Raw genomic sequence first — 18312 nt, 5'->3', positions numbered from 1 at the left:
AGCGGTCCGACGGCACGAGCGCCGCGGCAGCTGAGGGCCATGCCGGCTTTCTCGATATCACAGACGCCGCCAAGTTGAAGCCGGACATACAAACACCGAGTGTTCGTCTACATGGTTCACTCTCTCTTATTCGCTGCCAGCAACTTGTCAATTGCCAGCACTGACGCCATGCAGTTCTCGCTCAAGAAGCTTTGCGTCCGTGAAGATAGTAGACCGTTGCCAAGCTTCAGCGCCATGTTTCCAGCCGCAACCAGCACTCAAAACGCTTCGGAACCTCCACCGGTTGACGCCTCGATGACGCTGGGAGGTCTGCCACCGCTTCGCCAGACGGAGGTGATGGTCAAGACCGAGCAGATCGACGATGACGACGACGACAACGACAACGATATTGCTGGTGACTCGAACGAGATCGTGACGGCTTTTGCGAGTTTGGACGCGGAAGCTGAAGCCACTGACGGAGAGCTGCCAGTGGAGTTTCGGTGCCGCTATCGTCGAGGCAAATGCTCCCAGCCACGGACGCTCAAGAAGAACGGGTCGATGCACAGCTACTGCGAGCACCATCGCCTGCTCTCGATCCGCAACCAGCGAGTGTTCGACCAGAAACGCCGGCGTCAGCACGAGCAAGAGCTTGGACTTGATGGAGACAAACCAAAGGATCAAGAGCAACGAGTTACAGCGACCGACTCGAGTAAAGCCCAGCCGCCCAGCACCAAAGAGGACAAGCGACCTACACGCAGACGCCGGACGGGGTAGCCCCAATCCTGATCAACACACCGCCCAACGGTTCTCCGAGTTCTGTCTCGAGGCATAACAGAGCCAGACCCAGGCAGCAAGAATTAATCTAAGCAGAAGAATCGCATTCATTTACCTACAACGCGTTCCAACTCGCACTCGCAGGTTCTCGACGATCCTATAAACCATCACAAAACGGCTGGGAGTCATGATCGAGAGAGGGTGCGGATACCTTCTAAGGTTAGTCGACCACGATGGACCAGGGGTGCTCGCGGCGGCCGTACTGGATGTCGGACAGCTCCTTCCAGATGCGCTCGGCCAGCTTGCCGGACTTGCCGTCCGTGCCGTCGAGCGGGATGGCCAGGTCCTCGTCCATGTAGTTGATGGTGGACACGGGCGAGACGACGGCGGCGGTGCCCGAGCCGAAGACCTCGAGGATGCGGCCCTCCTTGCTGGCCTTCTGCACCTGCTTCATGGTGATGTTGCCCTCCGTGACCTTGAACTCGTTCCACTCGCGCGTGAGGTGCAGGATCGAGTCGCGCGTGATGCCCGGCAGGATGTCGCCGCGCGTGAGCGGCGGCGTGATGAGCTCCTTCTCGCCCTGGTCGTTGACCCAGTGGACGAAGAGGTTCATGGTGCCCACCTCGGTGATCTCGTGCTCCGGGCCGAAGATCCACAGGTTCTGCGAGTAGCCCTGCTCGTGGGCGTCGTACTGCGGCAGGATGCCGGGCGCGTAGTTGGCGCCGACCTTGTAGCCGCCGGTGCCGCCGGGCCACGCGCGGATGTAGCGGTCGTTGGCGCAGAGCTTCACGGGGTTGAAGCCCTCCGGGTAGTACGGGCCGACGGGGGACAGGATGATGAAGAGCTTGGCCTTCTCGCTGGCCCCCACTCCGATGGAGGCCTGGGTCGAGATGCCCGTGGGGCGGATGTACAGCGAGTAGCCCTCGCCCTTGGGCACCCAGTCGCGGTCCAGACGGATGAGCTCCGCCAGACACTTGGTGAGCTCGTCGCCGTCGAACTCCGGCAGCAGCAGGCGCTTCATGGAGCTGTTGAGGCGCTTCATGTTCATGTCCGGGCGGAAGAGGCGCACGCGGCCCTCGGCGTCCACGTACGCCTTCATGCCTTCGAAGCACTCGAGCGCGTAGTGCAGCACGGCGCTGGCCGGGTCCATGGAGATGGGGCCGTACGGGTGGATCACCGGGTTGCCCCAGCCCTTGCCCAGCTCCCAGTCCACCTCCAGCATGTGGTCCGTGAACGTCTTGCCGAACTTGAGCTGCTCCTTGGGCAGCTTGGCCTTGGGCGCCGTCGTGCGCTCCACCTGCAGGTTGGCCAGCTTGATGTCCGCGCCCGTGGAGAAGGCGGCGGCGCGCGGGGGAGCCACGCGGCTCAGGGACTTGGCGCCGCGAGCGAGCATCGCGGAAGAAGCGGGCGGGACGGGAAGAGGCTTGCGCTCGAGACGTCAAATGCAGGAATGACGCATGTAGAGCTCCGCACAGCGGTACTCATTTGGAACGGTAGGTGGCGGGCGCAGATGTTGGGATTCGTATGTGAGAGATACTTAATCGAAGTGACTGTTTGTGCATTCGACTGTTGTGTCAATTAAGTACCTTTCGCCCGGAAAGAGTGACCTGTGCGGTACTTAAGTGCGGCACGATAGGCATGGGGATTGTTGTGCACTGGCCTGCAAATATGTCGGGTAATAGACCGTGATAGAGCGTGCGTCATTCATGAAAAGCTTCGTGTTGCCCTGCAGTTTGGCGTTCACCACGCTGCTATTGTACAATTAGAGCTCAATGTAGCCTACATGTGCATTGTACTAGTAGCATTTGCTGCATGCCAATGCTGGGGTTGACCAGATGAGGCTTTGAATGTCGAGAGTAAGCAATGATCAGGTCGTGTGTGTGGGTTACAGCGACGCATGCAGCGAGCTGGTGCAGTCCATAGGTTTAGAGGCGATGGAGACCTTCCACCCGTCTATCCTTATCGATGGAGGCTATTCTCCACAGCCGCAACGCGAGGCGCGACAGTGTTGCCGTTCAGCAAGACAACCCGTAAAGCTCAGGCGCGAAACCCCTACAAGCAAGCCAAAATATGACGGACCACCAGGTAACGACCAGCAGCATTTCTCCCAGAGACGCGCCCCGGCCTAAGATTAGAGGGACGTGCGCTAAACTTGCTTGCCCCTAGTTTGTCTCGGAGGCGGACAAGACGCAAAGGCCCAGCGGAGTCTGGCCGCATTATGACCTCGGCACCTATTTCGGCCTTAATGCTGCTGCTTTCAATAGCCATGCGAGGCTGCGGCGGTTTTTACGTGATGGCGAATTCAACTGGGGTGAGAATGGGGTGAGAGCTGCTAGCTTTCCATTCGACGTTTTGCCCAAGCCTCCTCACGCACTAAACACCGCCTCAAGTCCGCGCATCAGCCATGGGCGCAGCTGGATCAATCGAGTGCACGCAGTACGACGAGGCCAAGTTCCTTCAGTCGAAGGCCGTCATGGAGTCTGCTGTTGATGACGCCGAGAAGTTTGCCAAGTTGAAGTCCATTTGGGCTGATGGCGCCCCGCCTGCTGCTGCAGCGGCAGGGGCAGCTCCTGCGGCCGATGCCCACCGCAAGAGTGTCAAGGATCTCCCGGCGGCTGACCTCGCCGCAGCCCTCGAGGGCCACAAGGAGGACGGCCATGCTCACAATGAGGACGGCCACGCGCACAAGGAAGGTGAACACCACCACAAAGACGATGGTCACGCACACAAGGACGGCGAACACCACCATGACCACAAGGATGGCGAACACCACCACCACCATGATCACAAGGACGGAGAGCACCACCACGATCACAAGGGCGAGCACCAGGGCGATCACCCCAAGGAAGAGCACCATGACCACAAGAAGGAGGAGGCGACTGCGAATAAGGAGGACACACACAAGGGAGAGGCTCACGCTCCGAAGGAAGACGGCCAAGCGGAGACACCTAAGGAGGCCCCCAAGGTCCCATCGGCCTCGGCATCCATGAGCAAACTGCCTAGTGCTTCCTCCGAACAACATGACGACAAGCTTTCCAAGGAAGCTTAAGAGCCTCACTCACCTGCTGCAGATGCAACACACTACTACAAATTATCAATAACGGGCTAGGGGTGCTCCAGCCCACAGCACGGCCAAGCTTGAAGAGATGGCCGTGCTTGAAGTGTGTGCACCTGAAATTGAGAATTTAGGAAATAAATATACCTTGTTTTGACAGTTAATAACGCCTCGATTTTGTTCAGCTCCAACTGCATCGTAACATTTTGATGCGATGCAGCGAATTAGAGGCTACTTAGCTAAGGTATTGAAGTTGATGAGTGCGAATTCTTGTGGACGCCGGGGGACGATTAGATGAGTCTGATTAGAGCAACACATCTATACTACTAAGGCACTCAACGGCAACCGCCGTGGCATTCGCAATGCGTGCTGAGCTTGCACATGGGCATTGCTCACCAGATCTCCACGCTGAGCTTGAGGATCGCAGTGGATCCACTTGGCTGGATCAGCCTGGGGGCACAGGAAAGAGAAAAGAACGACAACGACAATAACAAGAACAACACCATAGAACCTCTGGGCATTTTGTGTGGTGGTAGTCATTGCTGCACTTGTTAATCGCATCGTATAAACAAATCTGCTCTCATACGGTGTTCGGCGATACTGGACTCCGTTGTTGTTCTTTGCTGCTCTCAACTCTGTTTCTCTTCATCAATTTCATGCCTACGCTCGCGCTCACGTTGGCGTTTCTGATCGAATACTCACTGGTTGCGGACCGAGACCAGGCGTTGATGCTCGCAGTAGCTGTGCATCGACCCGTTCTTCTTGAGCGTCCGGCGCTGTCAGCATTTGCCTCGACGATAGCGGCACCGAAATTCCACAGGCAGCTCTCCGTCAGTGACTTCAGCTTCCGCGTCCAAACTCGTTCGAATCACCAACAGCATCGTTGTCGTTGTCGTCGTCGATCTGCTCGGTCTTGATGGCCTTCACCTCCGTCTGGTGAAGTGGTGGCAGACCTCCCAGCGTCATCAAAGCTCCGACGGGTGGAGGTTCCGACACGTTTTGAGTGCTGGTTGTGGCTGGAAACATGGCGCTGAAGCTAGGCAACGCTCTATCTCCACGGACGCAGGGCTTCGTGAGTGAAACGCGCATGGCGTCGGTGCTGGTGATGGATATCCGTCCAGCACTCCGCGTTTGGCCTCGATTATTGTATCCTTCAGAAGAGTATCATGCAAAAAAGTGCAAATTTTTGACGACTTTGGATATAAAAATGAGTAGGATGCACGTGGGCCCGATCCTGGGGTAATGTTTCAGGCAGTAATTCGAGTAGTGATGAAATAATCCAGCATCAAATGCTTTCTCCTTCACTCTGTGAAGCACGGGTCACGAGAATACCATGTTTCTTTTTCAATGTGGCCTTATAGTTTTGGTTTGATTACCGTCTGCATGTGGACCGAATGAGGCAGTTCGCCCACGTGACGACTCCCTCCATCCACCAATTTGGCCACATCGAAGATATCGCTATTAGTGTTCTTCTCCACAAGGATACCCAAAGAATACCAACCTCGCGGCCTGATAAATTTTGGAAGATAACTAACGTAGCAATAGATGAACACAAGTCTGGGCCCCAGACTCGGGAGTCTAGCTCCCAAAGCACCTTGCCGTGTTTACAGTAGTAAAGATTATCGCACTGGACAACGGCACATATAGTTAATGTACAGCACACATCTACTGCAAGATGAGCCTACGATTTCGTTGCTGGCGAGTCACCGGTGGCGACAGCGTGCATCAGATGAGCTGTGATTCGTATCCAACAAACCCATCGCTAAAGCGTCCTTTGCAAAAGCTCCGCGCTACGACCTCTTCTCGCCTCATTTTTTTTTCTTTTCTTCGCCTTAGCCACAAGCTGTTTCGAGTATCTTCATCACCCCAGCGCTTCGCGATGCTGCTCCTCTCCGTGCTAGCACTACTTCTCATCCATCTCACCCGCGTACATGCTAGGTCTGACATTGTATCACAATTAGATGAACTTGGCCTTCACAGCCCCCACGCCCCCTTCCAAACTCAACACTTAACTAACCGAACTCTCGCCAACTTCGCCACCTTCCCACGCAACCTGCAACGGGCGTTGCTGTGTGGAGTGCTGGATGGTTGCGAGTCGTCCCTGAAGCTTCGGATTTCAGATCTTCTACCAACCATTTGACGGCAGAGTATGCTTAAGTCTATGTGGTCTGTGGTCGCATCATGAGCGACATGTTCCAATTTGCACAAACTTTCGACGACGAAAACCAGTGTGAATTGAGGAACTGCATGCATAGACTATCGGCTAGCGCCGAGTTTTTTTTACAGTACTTGTATTAGCTCGGCAATAAGTGCATGCTAACCCTGTGTGGACTCGTGCCTGCGCTTACGTGGCTACTGTGCCTGTCGTGAACATACCGACCAACCGATGGACCGGGATCTCGCGAGCACGATCCGATGAGGCAATTTCCACAGCGGTTCTCTTTCTGCAGCGAAGACGCGAGGTCTCCGTCTCGGCCGCGGCCTCTCCTCCGCGCCCTGCAAGGCCTACAGAGAGCACACGGCAAGCAGGCATTGGCATGGTCGACGACTCCGGCGAGGTGACGACCCAGGAGGTGAAGGCCGTTGAGACCGACGATGGCATGAAGGTGGTGGTGCCGACGGACGACGGCGGCTACGTGCCTGTTGTGGTTCCGGACATCCCGGACGACATCCAGCAGGAGATCGTTGAGGAGGTGCCGGAGGCGCAGTTGAGTGGAAGCAATTTCATGACGAAGGATGAGTTCCGTCAATGGATCGCTCAGCGCTACGAGGACACACTGACGGAATTGAAGAAAGAAGAGCAGAGGCTCGAGGATGAGGAGGCAAAGAAGGCTGGCTGTGTGAGTCAACTCGAGGACTGCATTGAGCAGGCGGCGAACAAGGTATGTGGCAAACGCTTTGGTTCGCGCTCTGTATTAGTGTCTGACCTGTGTGTTTGTTGTTTGTTTGTGCAGTTTGGGTACTACGGCGTGTACGAGCAGCCGCCGCACTACCAGAATGCGGTGGACTGGGTTGAGAACGACTGCTTGGCCGGCAAGTGGCAGCCCGAGCGCCGGATGCTGCGCCGCTAATGCCGCGATCTCGAGTGGCGAGGCCGACAATGAGTGAAGTGACTGACACTGCGGTGAAGACAACGACCGGGTAGGGTGGCGCCTTTGCATGTTTGCCTTCTCGTTCTGTGCGCCTGTAGTAGTGACTTGCACGTGCATATAGCAAAAAAGAGTAGCGTGTGCGCACCCTCCCTAAGAAATATAAGGCGTTTGACTTTCATTCTTCGCTGTCAGGGATTGGTAGTAATATCGATTTCACCACTTATGTAATATTTATACTTCCGAAGTAATTCGGGAAACGATTTTGATTTACTAACTGTATTAATATTACAAATTAACTATTTTCTTTTAAACCGGTGGAGCACACAAACTAAAACTTATCGCTATATTCGGTAAAAGAACGAATTTTAGTTTTACTCACGACCGGTGCTCTTAATTCTAGATTGATCACGACTGGTGAGGCTGGGTAGTTTACTGGATGAGCACCATCCAGCTGCCAAAATGCAAAAATCATCGAACTGCGAATCAAGCGGGCCCCTAAAGCCCGCGAACCAATATTACATTTTTGACGCACCCTTGCGGTTAACACTGTGGTAGCCACCATGCACACACAGCCAACGCCCTCAACGCTCTCCGGATCTAGGCACCAGATCAGGCTGTCTGCACGCCATCGACACGCTGACTAGCGGCGCTAATCCTTCTGATGCAGCTCAGCGCTGGTGATTGTACTTGCTCTCTTCTTGCCTAGCCTTGCTTGCCATTGCAACTTGCTTCCTTGTTTAGACTTGTTTGCCTTGCAACTTGCTTTGCGTCGCCTACATTGTTTCTTTTACTGCATTTGTGCCGCTAAACAGTAAGTTGCACAATGACAAACATGACTAGGGGGCGCAAATTGTGTACCGTAACGCAAATGTTGCCTAATGTCAGGTGAATGTAGCTGAATGTCGTTCGATGACAAACTCGCCTGGCGCGGCAAGCACACTTCTTACGAACTGCGAATTACTAGCAATAGTTACTAATATTAAAACCAAACTACTAAACCGGCCTAACCACAGACTCAGCTCGCATTTCCTCATCTGCTCAATCTCTTCGTCACAGCAATCGGCCTTGAAGCACCTCATTGGACCCGATTGCGATCTTCAGGGAGGAAAACGCAAAACGAGCGGGAGAATACGACAGAGCAGCTAGGCAACCACGCGTTTGCCACCCATTGCGCGCGTCCTTTGAAGATATTGACCTTGAACTTCATCCTGGAATTTAGTAGAATTTATAGTGTTTTTCAGTACTAATATCGTGAGTTTGTTTTCTACTGAGTTAATGCCGATACTTGAAATTTGTACTAATGCTATTATTATTTGTACTATATTACTATTAGTAGTGTATAGTACTAATCATCTTGATTTTGCTACCAATCACTGCGAATCGCAGTCCTACAAGTGCAGCACCACACTGCGCCGCTTGGTAGCCCTGATGAGACGAGACCCTCCACCGGCTGCAGTGCCCCTTCCAGAGGACGCAAACGCACCGCAGCCGATCGATCCAAGATCGGCGGCGACCTTCTCGTGTGGCTGGCTGAGTTCACCACTGGGGTCCGATCACTTTGCGATAGCCACTGTCCAGGAAGCATCGAGCACCACTAGACTAGCGGCACTATTCAGAGTGAGGGCTGTTGCCAACATGAAGTCCCCAACCAACTACGGGAGTGAGAACGAGGAGATGCGCTTCATCCGGCGCGTGGCGGCACCCGACCGCCTCAACAAGAAGCGGCGCCAGAAGAAGCGGCTGGCCGTGGCCGGCGCCACCATCGGCCTGCTGGCCGCGTCGGCCGGTGTGGGCTACGCCACAATGCGCGCGTCGAACGCGTCCAGCGACGTCAAGTCGGCCAAGCTGGAGGCCAGCATGGCCAACGACATGTTCGTGTCCAAGCTGGGCGACGCCTTCCACCCGTCCGACTTCGACCAGATCGACACGGACGGCGACGGCGAGCTGTCCAAGGACGAGATTCTGGCCGACCTGAACGACAAGGAGACGGCGGACGTCAAGCGCGTCATGACGTCCGACCTTCCCGACGACATCAAGAGCAACCTGGTGGTGCTGCTGGAGGGCAAGCTGCAGAGTGACAGCGACTGCACCAGGAGGGCGCTGTTTGCGCGCCCACCAGCCGTGCGCCGCGAGGACCACGAGATCTTCTACTACATGCTGGGCGTCTTCTGCCCGAGGGTCACGATTGCCGTGACGCCCGTCGACCAGGACGAGGAGGCGAGCCAGGCTGCCTCGCCGGGCACCAGCCTACAGACGAAGGATGTGAAGGTTATTGAGACTGACGATGGCCTGAAGCTCGATGTGCCGACGAACGACGGCATCGTGCCCGTTGTGGTGCCCGATGTGCCGCCGGATGTGCAGGAGGCGATTGCAGAGGAGGAGAACTCGGTTCCACCTGTGTTGCAGACTGTTGATGTGGTCACCCTCAGCGGCGAAGAGAAGCAGGTGATCGTTGATGGTGAGCCCGATCACGGCGTGCAGACTGTTGAGATCCCGACTGACAACGGCGACTACGTTGAGACGCAGGTCAAGGCTGTCGAGACCGATGACGGTGTCAAGCTGGCGATCCCGGATGCTCAGGGCGAGACGACGGTTGTGACTGTTCCCGATGTTCCGGCTGCGGTCGCCCAGGAGGCTTCGGACGACACTCTGGTGTTGAACGTTGAGTCCCCGAGCGGCGAGATGCAGCAGGTGATCATTGTCGGTAAGCCTGAGAACGGCTTGCAGACGATTCAGATCGTTGACCAGCACGGCGAGCTGGTGACTGAGGAAGTGAAGGCCACCGAGACGTCAGAGGGCACACAAATCACCGTCTTGACCGATGGTGGTTACATCACAGTGACGATTCCTGACGTGCCCAAGGAGGCCAAAGAAGAAATCGTGAACCAGCAAGCTGAAGCGACTGGTTTTGAGACTCCATTATTCGAGGTGGAGGCGACTCCGGTTGTGCAAACGTCGATGTGGTCGCTGGCGACGGTGCGCAGTAGATGGCGACGATGGAAGCGGTGGCGAAGACTACTGCGAAAAACCTTCAATCGTGGATGTACGAATATCGACAGTCGTTGAGGAGAGGCAACCCGTTCGATCAGGAGGAGGAGGCTTCGGTTATGCAAACTTCCGATGTGGCCAACGATTTCAGGTGAAGGCTGGTGAGACCGACGACGGCGTGAAGATGGTGGTCCCGGACGCTGATGGCAACAACGTGGTCGTGACTGTGCCCGACGTCCCGGATGAGATCGCTGCTAGCGCGACGGAGGACACGCAGGTGGTGAACGTTGTGACCCCTAGCGGCGACCAGCAGCAGGTGGTGATCGAGGGCCAGCCGGAGGACGGTACGGTGACCATTGGCATGGTGGACGACTCCGGCGAGGTGACGACCCAGGAGGTGAAGGCCGTTGAGACCGACGATGGCATGAAGGTGGTGGTGCCGACGGACGACGGCGGCTACGTGCCTGTTGTGGTTCCGAACATCCCGGACGACATCCAGCAGGAGATCGTTGAGGAGGTGCCGGAGGAGCCTTTGACTGGAAGCAATTTCATGACGAAGGATGAGTTCCGTCAATGGATCGCTCAGCGCTACGAGGACACACTGACGGAATTGAAGAAAGAAGAGCAGAGGCTCGAGGATGAGGAGGCAGAGAAGGCTGGCCGTGTGAGTCAACTCGAGGACTGCATTGAGCAGGCGGCGAACAAGGTATGTGGCAAACGCTTTGGTTCGCGCTCTGTATTAGTGTCTGACCTGTGTGTTTGTTGTTTGTTTGTGCAGTTTGGGTATTACGGCGTGTACGAGCAGCCGCCGCACTACCAGAATGCGGTGGACTGGGTTGAGAACGACTGCTTGGCCGGCAAGTGGCAGCCCGAGCGCCGGATGCTGCGCCGCTAATGCCGCGATCTCGAGTGGCGAGGCCGACAATGAGTGAAGCGACTGACACTGTGTTGAAGACAACGACCGGGTAGGGTGGCGCCTTTGCATATTTACCTGAAGTATTGTAGGAAATTCAGTGTGAGTCGTTCCATTAGATAGAGTTCTTTCATCGTCTCAACTCGGGCCACCGCGACATAAAACTAGGTCTTTTGTGGACACGTTGTATGGCCGAAAATCATTCGGTCAACCGTGGGTCCTTGACATTTGACGGAATATTATTAAACGTGTCTTTTGCGGGTCTGGTCTGGCATCAGGTCGGGTATGTGTATTTGGTTGGTCTGGCATCAGGTCGGGTATGTGTATTTGGCTGGTCTGGCGCTGGTCAGGCAGACCTGCACCAGACCTGAAAAGTAGAACACAGAGTAATATAGGGTATAGTACTCGTATATTATTTAAATGATTAATATTTCTTGATAGTACTCTGGATGATATCTCAAGAACCTGTGATAATAAGCGTGCCTTTTCGCAATACAGTATAAGCGGTAGCGTCGTATTTGGCAACTATCCCGGCTGGGTTTTGGAGCCGCAACCTCTTGGCTAACTCGTGGTTTGCGTGCATTGAAAGACCAAGAAATCAAGTACGTACTTCAAGGCGATGACTAACGTAGTGGCTGGCTGACGACCGTCCATTAACGCGGATGAACCGTAGGCTGCGGAGCTTAGCAACTGTGAAAACAGTGATCGCTCATTCCAAAATGAGCGACGTCCAAGAACTCTGCCCCTTTAAGACCACCGTGCACTGGGAAGGCTACGCCTATACCAAAACGTACTCTTCGGGTCGCAAGACCTCATTTCGCTGCAGCTACTGTCGCAGTACCAAGTGCAAGGCCCGCGTCGACGTCATGGCGGATGGCTCTTACAAGAATGCCATTCCCCATACTTGTGGCAAAACCACCAACGCGACCGTCACGAGTACGGCGGAAGATGGCCTCGCGGACGCTATCGAAGACGTCGTCGACAACATGAATGCTGAGGTGGATGAGATCGCTTTCAAGAACGTGCCGTTGGTGCCAAGCAATATTTGGGAGTTGGTGAGAGAGGGGTTCACGACGTCGAAGATGATCCGCGGCCTCACCCGTGAGCAAGTCATCAGTCGTGTGTACCGTACACGCAACCTCCACTTCGGCTCCACCATCTGCGGCCGTGTTAAGGTACCACCGCTCTCAATGACCAAGGGCGGTGACGCAGCATTCTTCCAGTTCCACTACACGTATGTGGACAGTGGCGAAGTTCAGCACTTTATCCATTTTTGTAAGACGTGGCTCGAGATGTTTCCTCCACATTTGTGGAACATGCACGGCATTCAGCGCGCTGTGATCAACAGGACTAACAAACCCTTCGAGGGATACAATCGCGAGCTAAACGGTGCGTTCCCGACTGCCAACCCCAATCTTTGTACCTTCATTGGCGTCATCGAAGAGCATGAATCTCGCTATGTTGCTTTGCTGGAAGACATTGCGCGTAAGCGTGCTCGCCAGCCTCCTCACGGAACGTACGCTGTGCCCCAAGAGTTCGTGGTGTAGACACTACTTGATTGAGACGTCGGGGCGACTTTCTCTTTGCTCTTCTCGCTTTTCTCCTCTTCCCTTTCCAGTTTTCTTCTTTTACCAGTTTCTTTCCTTTTCAGCTGTTTTTTTTGCTTTCATGCTTTTGATGCGCTTCGACGGTAACCACAACAAAATTGTCTTCATACTTCCATCACATTTATGCAAGTCTATCGAAAACCTTTACGTATTGTGAATATGGAAATGGTGTTATGTTCCGTTAGTCGATAGTACATGTAACAAAATAAAGAGATGCGGCCCGAACAATCGGGTGTGATGTGCGGCACAAACTCACGGTAATAATTCAGCATAATATTTGGCTCGTAGTAGTTCTACTAATGCAGCTGGTATGAACAGTAGTTATTAATAAGCAACTGCTGGTTATGCATACATAGCACGACAAACTTCATAGTCTGTCGTGCTTCTCAAAGAGAGCGGCGGTTTGGTGCTGCATGTGTAGTGGGTCTAACTTGACTCACTACTTTAGCTTACACGTTGCGCAACGTGTATGAGGAAGCGTAAGTACTTAGTAATTACTTAGGTTAATTATATTTGAATACACAAATATAAGTTAAGTAAGATAGGATTCCAAGTGACTTAGATTAGGTAAAATGAGAACTGTATTGTTTGTAAAATGATCTTCCTCCTAAATCTGCTAAAAACTGTTTATCATCTATGAAAGGGTTGACAGCGGCTGGCTGTCAGAGCCCCGCTAATATGCATGTCTCTGATTGGTAGAAATATGATGCTTTCTACCAATAGGATCTTTGGGTATGTGTGGACCACTCATTGTGGTGGACCACTTCAATATATCCATTGGTGTGTCTTACACCAAGGTGAGGAAGTTTCCAAAACTTTTAACAGATAACCTATCTGTTAAATTCACAAGTGGCTTGCAGCCACTTGTGCGTGTAACCCCGTTACACCATCCCCCCCTTAAGGTTAGACGCGCGGGGTCTCCGCACGTCAATCTTCGAAAATGACCATTCGTCAATTCTCCTCGTTTGGAGAAGAAATCCGCGCTCATTCAACGATGAGCGCGCCTCAGAAGAAGACTTCAAAGTCGGTGGAGGGTCATCTCTCCATCGACGACGACGATGAAGATATGGAGGGCGAGGAGGACTCGCCCTCAAAGCGTAAAGACTCAGTGTCGAGCGAATCGCTCGACCCTCATGCGAAGAACATTCGCCCGCGTGAAGGGGACGAATCGGACGCTTCGAGCTCGAAGCGTTCGAGAACTGAGAGTGATACCCCACTCGCTTCCGCTGGGGCTCTCAGTACTCCGCGCGCTGCTGTTGCAGCGCGTGATTTCAAAGCTCAAGGCTCTCCGCGCGCTGAACCTGCAGCACGCGATCCGTGGATGCCGTCCGCGTCCGAGATCACGGACCGGTATGGGAACTCGGTACCTCCGAATGAGGTGCCGCTGTACGTATGCAGCGCCATCAAAGATGACGTCGTGGCTGCCGAGCTGCACTTTGATGCGAAGACGCATCAAATGCGCTATTATTACATCAGACTCTCCCATGAGCTCCGACGGTTTCAAAGCAAGAAGACATCTTCTCGCAGCAAAGTGCCGGAGTGGTAGGCACTTTGTCAAAGTTGGAACGCCTTTGTTGAAAACTTCAACAAGAGGCCGAGTGCTTACCGTGATCGGATTAAGCAAGCGCGTGATCGCTTCGAGACGTACTCGAAGCGTGGAGAGTTGGAGCAACTCCACGTTGCTGCGGAGGAGGAAAATGTGCCGTGCGCTGTGCCCGAGGGCTTTCAGTGCACGAAGTGCTTCCCAGACGCGGTCCGCTTGAGCGACCGCGACCGGAACGGGTACACGTCGTTCCGTGTGCCCGATAGTCTCAAAGAGCTCCGTGCTAAGTTCTTAGCACGTGAGGATTCGGGCGCTAGCGATGATCGCAGCGCTCGTATTACTTCCGCTGCACCAGCGCGTACTGCTCCTCGTACGCCCTCACCATTTCCGGAACGTCCTCCAGCAAGACGTTCCGCGGCTCCCATGTATCTTGATGGGGAGGAAATCCTTTCCAACGAATACGAAAACGAGCCCCTTGAGGGTTCGTTTTCGAGATACTATGGTCAACAATCCACTCAACAATCCAGCGGGTTGAGCCGCGGGCGTCACGGATCGGCGGTGGCGGGGGTGGTAACACGCCCCGGGTATGATCAGCCCCGGGCTGATCAGTATGCGCCTCTTCACGACCGGGTGACCGCCGTGGAGCGTCTGCAGGGCGCTGAGTTCGCCGCCCTGAAACAGGAGCTGGCGAACCAGAAGGCCCAAGTCGCGGTGGTCTCGCAGACCGCCTCGAATATCCAGGTCAAGCTGGGGACCCAGATGAAGGGGTTGCTCCAGCGCGTCCGCGCGCTGGAGGAGAGGCTGCTCGTTGCCGAGGCCAAGGCTTCCGCTTCTGCCTCGGCTCCTGCCGAGGCTTCGGATCAGCCGAGCTAGATGGCTCGTGCTGCAGGTATGGCTTCAGCCGTCCGACGTAAAAGGTCGGATGGAGGCGCATGCTAGACGGTATGTCTAGCGTGTATGCGTTGCCGTGGCGTGCCATCACCGTGAATGGCCCGATGAAGCGCGGAGCAAGCTTACTTGCTCCGAAATCCGAAACTGCATGTTTAGGCAGGTTTTGAGTAGCTAGCAAAACTAACGAACCACCTTTGAATTCATTTGTGTTGCCTCTGTCCACATTGTCTGCGTTCAGCTTCTGTTTGTCAACAGAAGCTGCTATTGTGTCTTGGACAAACCGATTTACGGCTTGTCTTTTGGTGATGAAACTGATTGCATCCGAGCTGAAGTCATTCAGCTCGCTCTCTGCTAGAGGCCCGGCCTCTGTGTGGTTCTTTGCGGCGTCTGCGCCCTGCGCAGACCCGTGGTCGTTTGCCTTGTTGTTGGAGGAGTCTGCGCCCTGCGCAGACTCGTGTGGTTTGTCCATTGTTGCAGCTGACACTGTGCAAGTGTCAGCGGTTTTCTGCAGCTGCTGTATTGCAGTCGTAGATCCTCCCCCACTTAAAGTGGGAGCCATCACTCCGAGTAAGCTCGGTAGACGTGGATGCCGCATGGCATTCACGTAGAACGGTGTATGCCCGGTCGAGGCATGCACTGAGTTATTGATGGCAAACTCTGCCATCGATAAGCACTCGCTCCAGTATTGGAACGAGTGAGCGTAGCTCTTCAGAATGTCGACGAGCGCGCGATTCACGCGCTCGGTTTGACCGTCCGTCTGCGGATGATCCGCAGTCGACATTGAAAGTTGGCTCCCAAGAGGTGTAAACACTTCTTGCCACAGGTGCGCTGTGAAGCGCGGGTCTCTGTCCGACACGATGACGGACGGCATGCCATGGTGTTTGAACACCATGTCGACGAACAGACGGGCCGTCTGTTTCGCGGTCACTTCTGCCGGCACTGCAGCAAGATGTACCATCTTACTGAAGCGGTCGACGAAGACCACAACACCAGTATTCCCTCCGCTGTCCGGGGGAAGACCAAAGATGAAGTCCAAAGACATAGAATTCCAACACTCCGACGGAGTCGGTAGTGATTGTAATGGAGCCTGCGCGAATGGCGCAGGCTTTACGCGTTGGCATACCTCGCAGGCACGGATGTACTTGCGCACCCCTATACTGGTGGTGCCAGTAGAAGTCGCGCGTGAGAAGGACGTATGTCTACTCACGTCCGAGATGTCCCGCAGTCGGGGCATCATGATATTCGTACATGATCCTGAGTCGCAGGTCATGGTCATTCGGCACGACAACGCGATCCGCGTTGTCGTCGACTGCATTGTAAAGCAGTAGTCCTTCGTGCACACGAAAGCGGTGTGCACGCGCTCGAAGGTGCTTGGGCAGCTTCTGACGGGACTTGTCAGAAGGCGCTGTGCCATAGGCCAGCAAGAGCTTCGCGTCCGCGTCGTGCGCGTACGCGGCCTTCACATCATCCAACAGGGACGATGTGGGTTTGCTCGATCGCATGACGTCAATGGCATTGACGTCAGCAGCTTCTGCGTAGTCCGGCCGACGTGATAACGCGTCGGCCACTACATTCAATCTTCCGGGTTTGTATTCGACCCGGAAGTTATACTCCGCAAAGAACGAGAGCCATCTCGCCATTCTTTGTGAAATGTGTGGCGACTTCACTGCGGTGCGCAGTGAAGCGTGGTCGGTGTAGACCACAAATGGTCTACTTCCAAGCAAATACACTCGGAACTTTGCGAGCGCGCACTTCATGGCAAGGAGTTCCTTGTCATGCACCGGATAGTTGCGCTCAGCTGGCTTCAGCTGACGCGATTGGTAGTAGACGACACGATCACGGCCCTCGTGATCGTGCTGCATCAACGCGCATCCGATCGCGAAATCGGATGCGTCACACACTACGTGAAATGGGCGATCTTGGTCAGCCACTGCCAAGATCGGCGCCTCAGTCAAGCCCCGCTTGACTACATCGAATGCCTTTTGGCAATCGGGTGTCCAATTCTACACAGCTTCTTTCTTAAGAAGCTGTGACAGCGGGCGGATCTTGCCCGCGTAATCCTCCACGTACTTGCACAAGTACGTGGCCAAGCCAAGGAACTGCCTCAGTTCCTTGACACTTGAAGGCGTTGGCCATTCATTTATCACTCTGACCTTTTCCGGGTCAGGGCGAACGCCATTTTTCCCTACGAGACACCCGAGGACGGGTATCTCGCTCGCCCCGAAGATACACTTCTTCAGGTTCGCGTAGAGCTTATGCTTTCGCATAAGCTCAAGTAGCTTCCGGAGATGCACCCTGTGCATCTCTACGTCGGTCTTCCCGTCCACAGCTCGGCTGTGGATGAACACATCATCGAAGTAGCTCGGTGCGAAGTCGCGCACCGAGCGCAACAAGTGCGTCACGCACCTGTTGAAAGTCGCAGGGGCGTTCTTAAGCCCCTGTGACATTACTAGCCATTCCCAGAGCATGCCGCTTGGCGTGCTCACTGCCGTGAGAGGGATATCGCTCTCACGCATTAGGATTTGGTAGAATCCATCTCGCAAGTCGAGAGCACTGTAAACGGTGCTCTCGGCCATCGAATCGATGATAACATCTTTTCGCGGTATCGGCGTCTGCGCCGGTACCGTCGCATCGTTCAGCTTGTTATACGCATGAACGATGCGCCATCCGCCCTGTGGCTTCTTGACACAGAACGTCGGAGCACTGTGCGGGGACTTCGATTCCCGCACTTGTCCTGCTTTGCGACGACTTTCAAAGAAGTCGTCGATGTCTTTCACTTGCTCTCGCGGCAGTGACCACTGCCGCGTGACACAGTACTTCGTGCCCGGCACGAGATCAATCTCGTGCTGAATGCCTTTATCCTGCGGAAGCTCCGCAGGAATCTCTTCCGGGAGTACGTCTTTGTACTCCCTCAATAATTCGTAATAGGGACTCGACTTCAGCGAGTCCCAACCTTGTTCCTCGAAGCGCTCTCGCTTCGTCTTCGCACTGAGAGTGTCTTCACTCTCAGTGGTACTTCCCATGAAGAGCTGCCTCAGCTCTTCGCTCTCGCTTTCCGTTCTTTCGCTGTTCGAAAGAACGCAGACCTGCTCGATGCGTCCATCGTGCAAGTCGCGCGTGAAGCGCTTCCAGCTCATGGCTGGAAGCGAAGTCAACTCCGACGCCGTCGTCGGAGGACTAGCGGGTTCCATCTCACGATACTGGAATCCAGTATCGGTGCGCGTCAAGACGCTCAGCGTCTCGACATCCAGCGTCACCGCCTCAGTCTGCCCAGCAGACTGCTCTTGATGCGTCTCGGTCCCGGACCGAGACTTGCGCAGCGTTCTCCGCTTGCGCCGTCTTCTTGTTGTGCGTAGCCCGGCTCCGCACAGTTGTTCTTCTGGTCCAGGCCCGGCCGTGGACAGTTGTTCGCCGGCGGACCCTGTCCGCGGGCGCGCGGTATCAAGCCCGGCTTGACCGCATGGCGCTTC

At 54.7% G+C, this 18312-nt stretch overlaps 7 protein-coding genes across 7 annotated transcripts; 5 read left to right on the top strand and 2 right to left on the bottom strand.

Moving 5' to 3' along the window:
* Window positions 1–168: 168 nt before the first annotated feature.
* On the top strand, window positions 169–840 carry IUM83_12914 (Heat shock protein70; the record flags this gene model as incomplete). The annotated part of the gene is made up of 2 exons (XM_067937560.1): window positions 169–610; window positions 827–840. 2 exons carry the CDS (start codon window positions 169–171, stop codon window positions 838–840), a joined length of 456 nt encoding a protein of 151 aa, XP_067788159.1.
* Window positions 841–973: 133 nt separating this feature from the next.
* IUM83_12913 (Branched-chain amino acid aminotransferase) lies at window positions 974–2146 on the bottom strand (the record flags this gene model as incomplete). Its single annotated transcript, XM_067937559.1, has 1 exon — window positions 974–2146. One exon carries the CDS (start codon window positions 2144–2146, stop codon window positions 974–976), a length of 1173 nt encoding a protein of 390 aa, XP_067788160.1.
* A 1011-nt stretch (window positions 2147–3157) lies between these two features.
* IUM83_12912 (Branched-chain amino acid aminotransferase) lies at window positions 3158–3802 on the top strand (the record flags this gene model as incomplete). Its single annotated transcript, XM_067937558.1, has 1 exon — window positions 3158–3802. One exon carries the CDS (start codon window positions 3158–3160, stop codon window positions 3800–3802), a length of 645 nt encoding a protein of 214 aa, XP_067788161.1.
* Window positions 3803–4648: 846 nt separating this feature from the next.
* On the bottom strand, window positions 4649–4897 carry IUM83_12911 (uncharacterized protein; the record flags this gene model as incomplete). The annotated part of the gene is made up of 1 exon (XM_067937557.1): window positions 4649–4897. The coding sequence occupies one exon, from the start codon at window positions 4895–4897 to the stop codon at window positions 4649–4651; it is 249 nt and encodes an 82-aa protein (XP_067788162.1).
* Window positions 4898–6345: 1448 nt separating this feature from the next.
* Window positions 6346–6879, top strand: IUM83_12910 (putative storage protein LPV; the record flags this gene model as incomplete). Its single annotated transcript, XM_067937556.1, has 2 exons — window positions 6346–6690; window positions 6763–6879. The coding sequence occupies 2 exons, from the start codon at window positions 6346–6348 to the stop codon at window positions 6877–6879; spliced, it is 462 nt and encodes a 153-aa protein (XP_067788163.1).
* Window positions 6880–8574: 1695 nt separating this feature from the next.
* IUM83_12909 (putative storage protein LPV) lies at window positions 8575–10783 on the top strand (the record flags this gene model as incomplete). Its single annotated transcript, XM_067937555.1, has 3 exons — window positions 8575–8946; window positions 10040–10594; window positions 10667–10783. 3 exons carry the CDS (start codon window positions 8575–8577, stop codon window positions 10781–10783), a joined length of 1044 nt encoding a protein of 347 aa, XP_067788169.1.
* A 737-nt stretch (window positions 10784–11520) lies between these two features.
* On the top strand, window positions 11521–12348 carry IUM83_12908 (uncharacterized protein; the record flags this gene model as incomplete). The annotated part of the gene is made up of 1 exon (XM_067937554.1): window positions 11521–12348. The coding sequence occupies one exon, from the start codon at window positions 11521–11523 to the stop codon at window positions 12346–12348; it is 828 nt and encodes a 275-aa protein (XP_067788079.1).
* Window positions 12349–18312: the final 5964 nt, after the last annotated feature.

Source organism: Phytophthora cinnamomi, assembly GCF_018691715.1.
Source record: "Phytophthora cinnamomi strain GKB4 chromosome Unknown Contig55, whole genome shotgun sequence".
In the NCBI taxonomy this organism is placed as follows: Eukaryota; Oomycota; class Peronosporomycetes; order Peronosporales; family Peronosporaceae; genus Phytophthora; species Phytophthora cinnamomi.
Note: the sequence above shows the minus strand (reverse complement) of the source record. Positions and strands in the feature narration are given on the sequence as shown.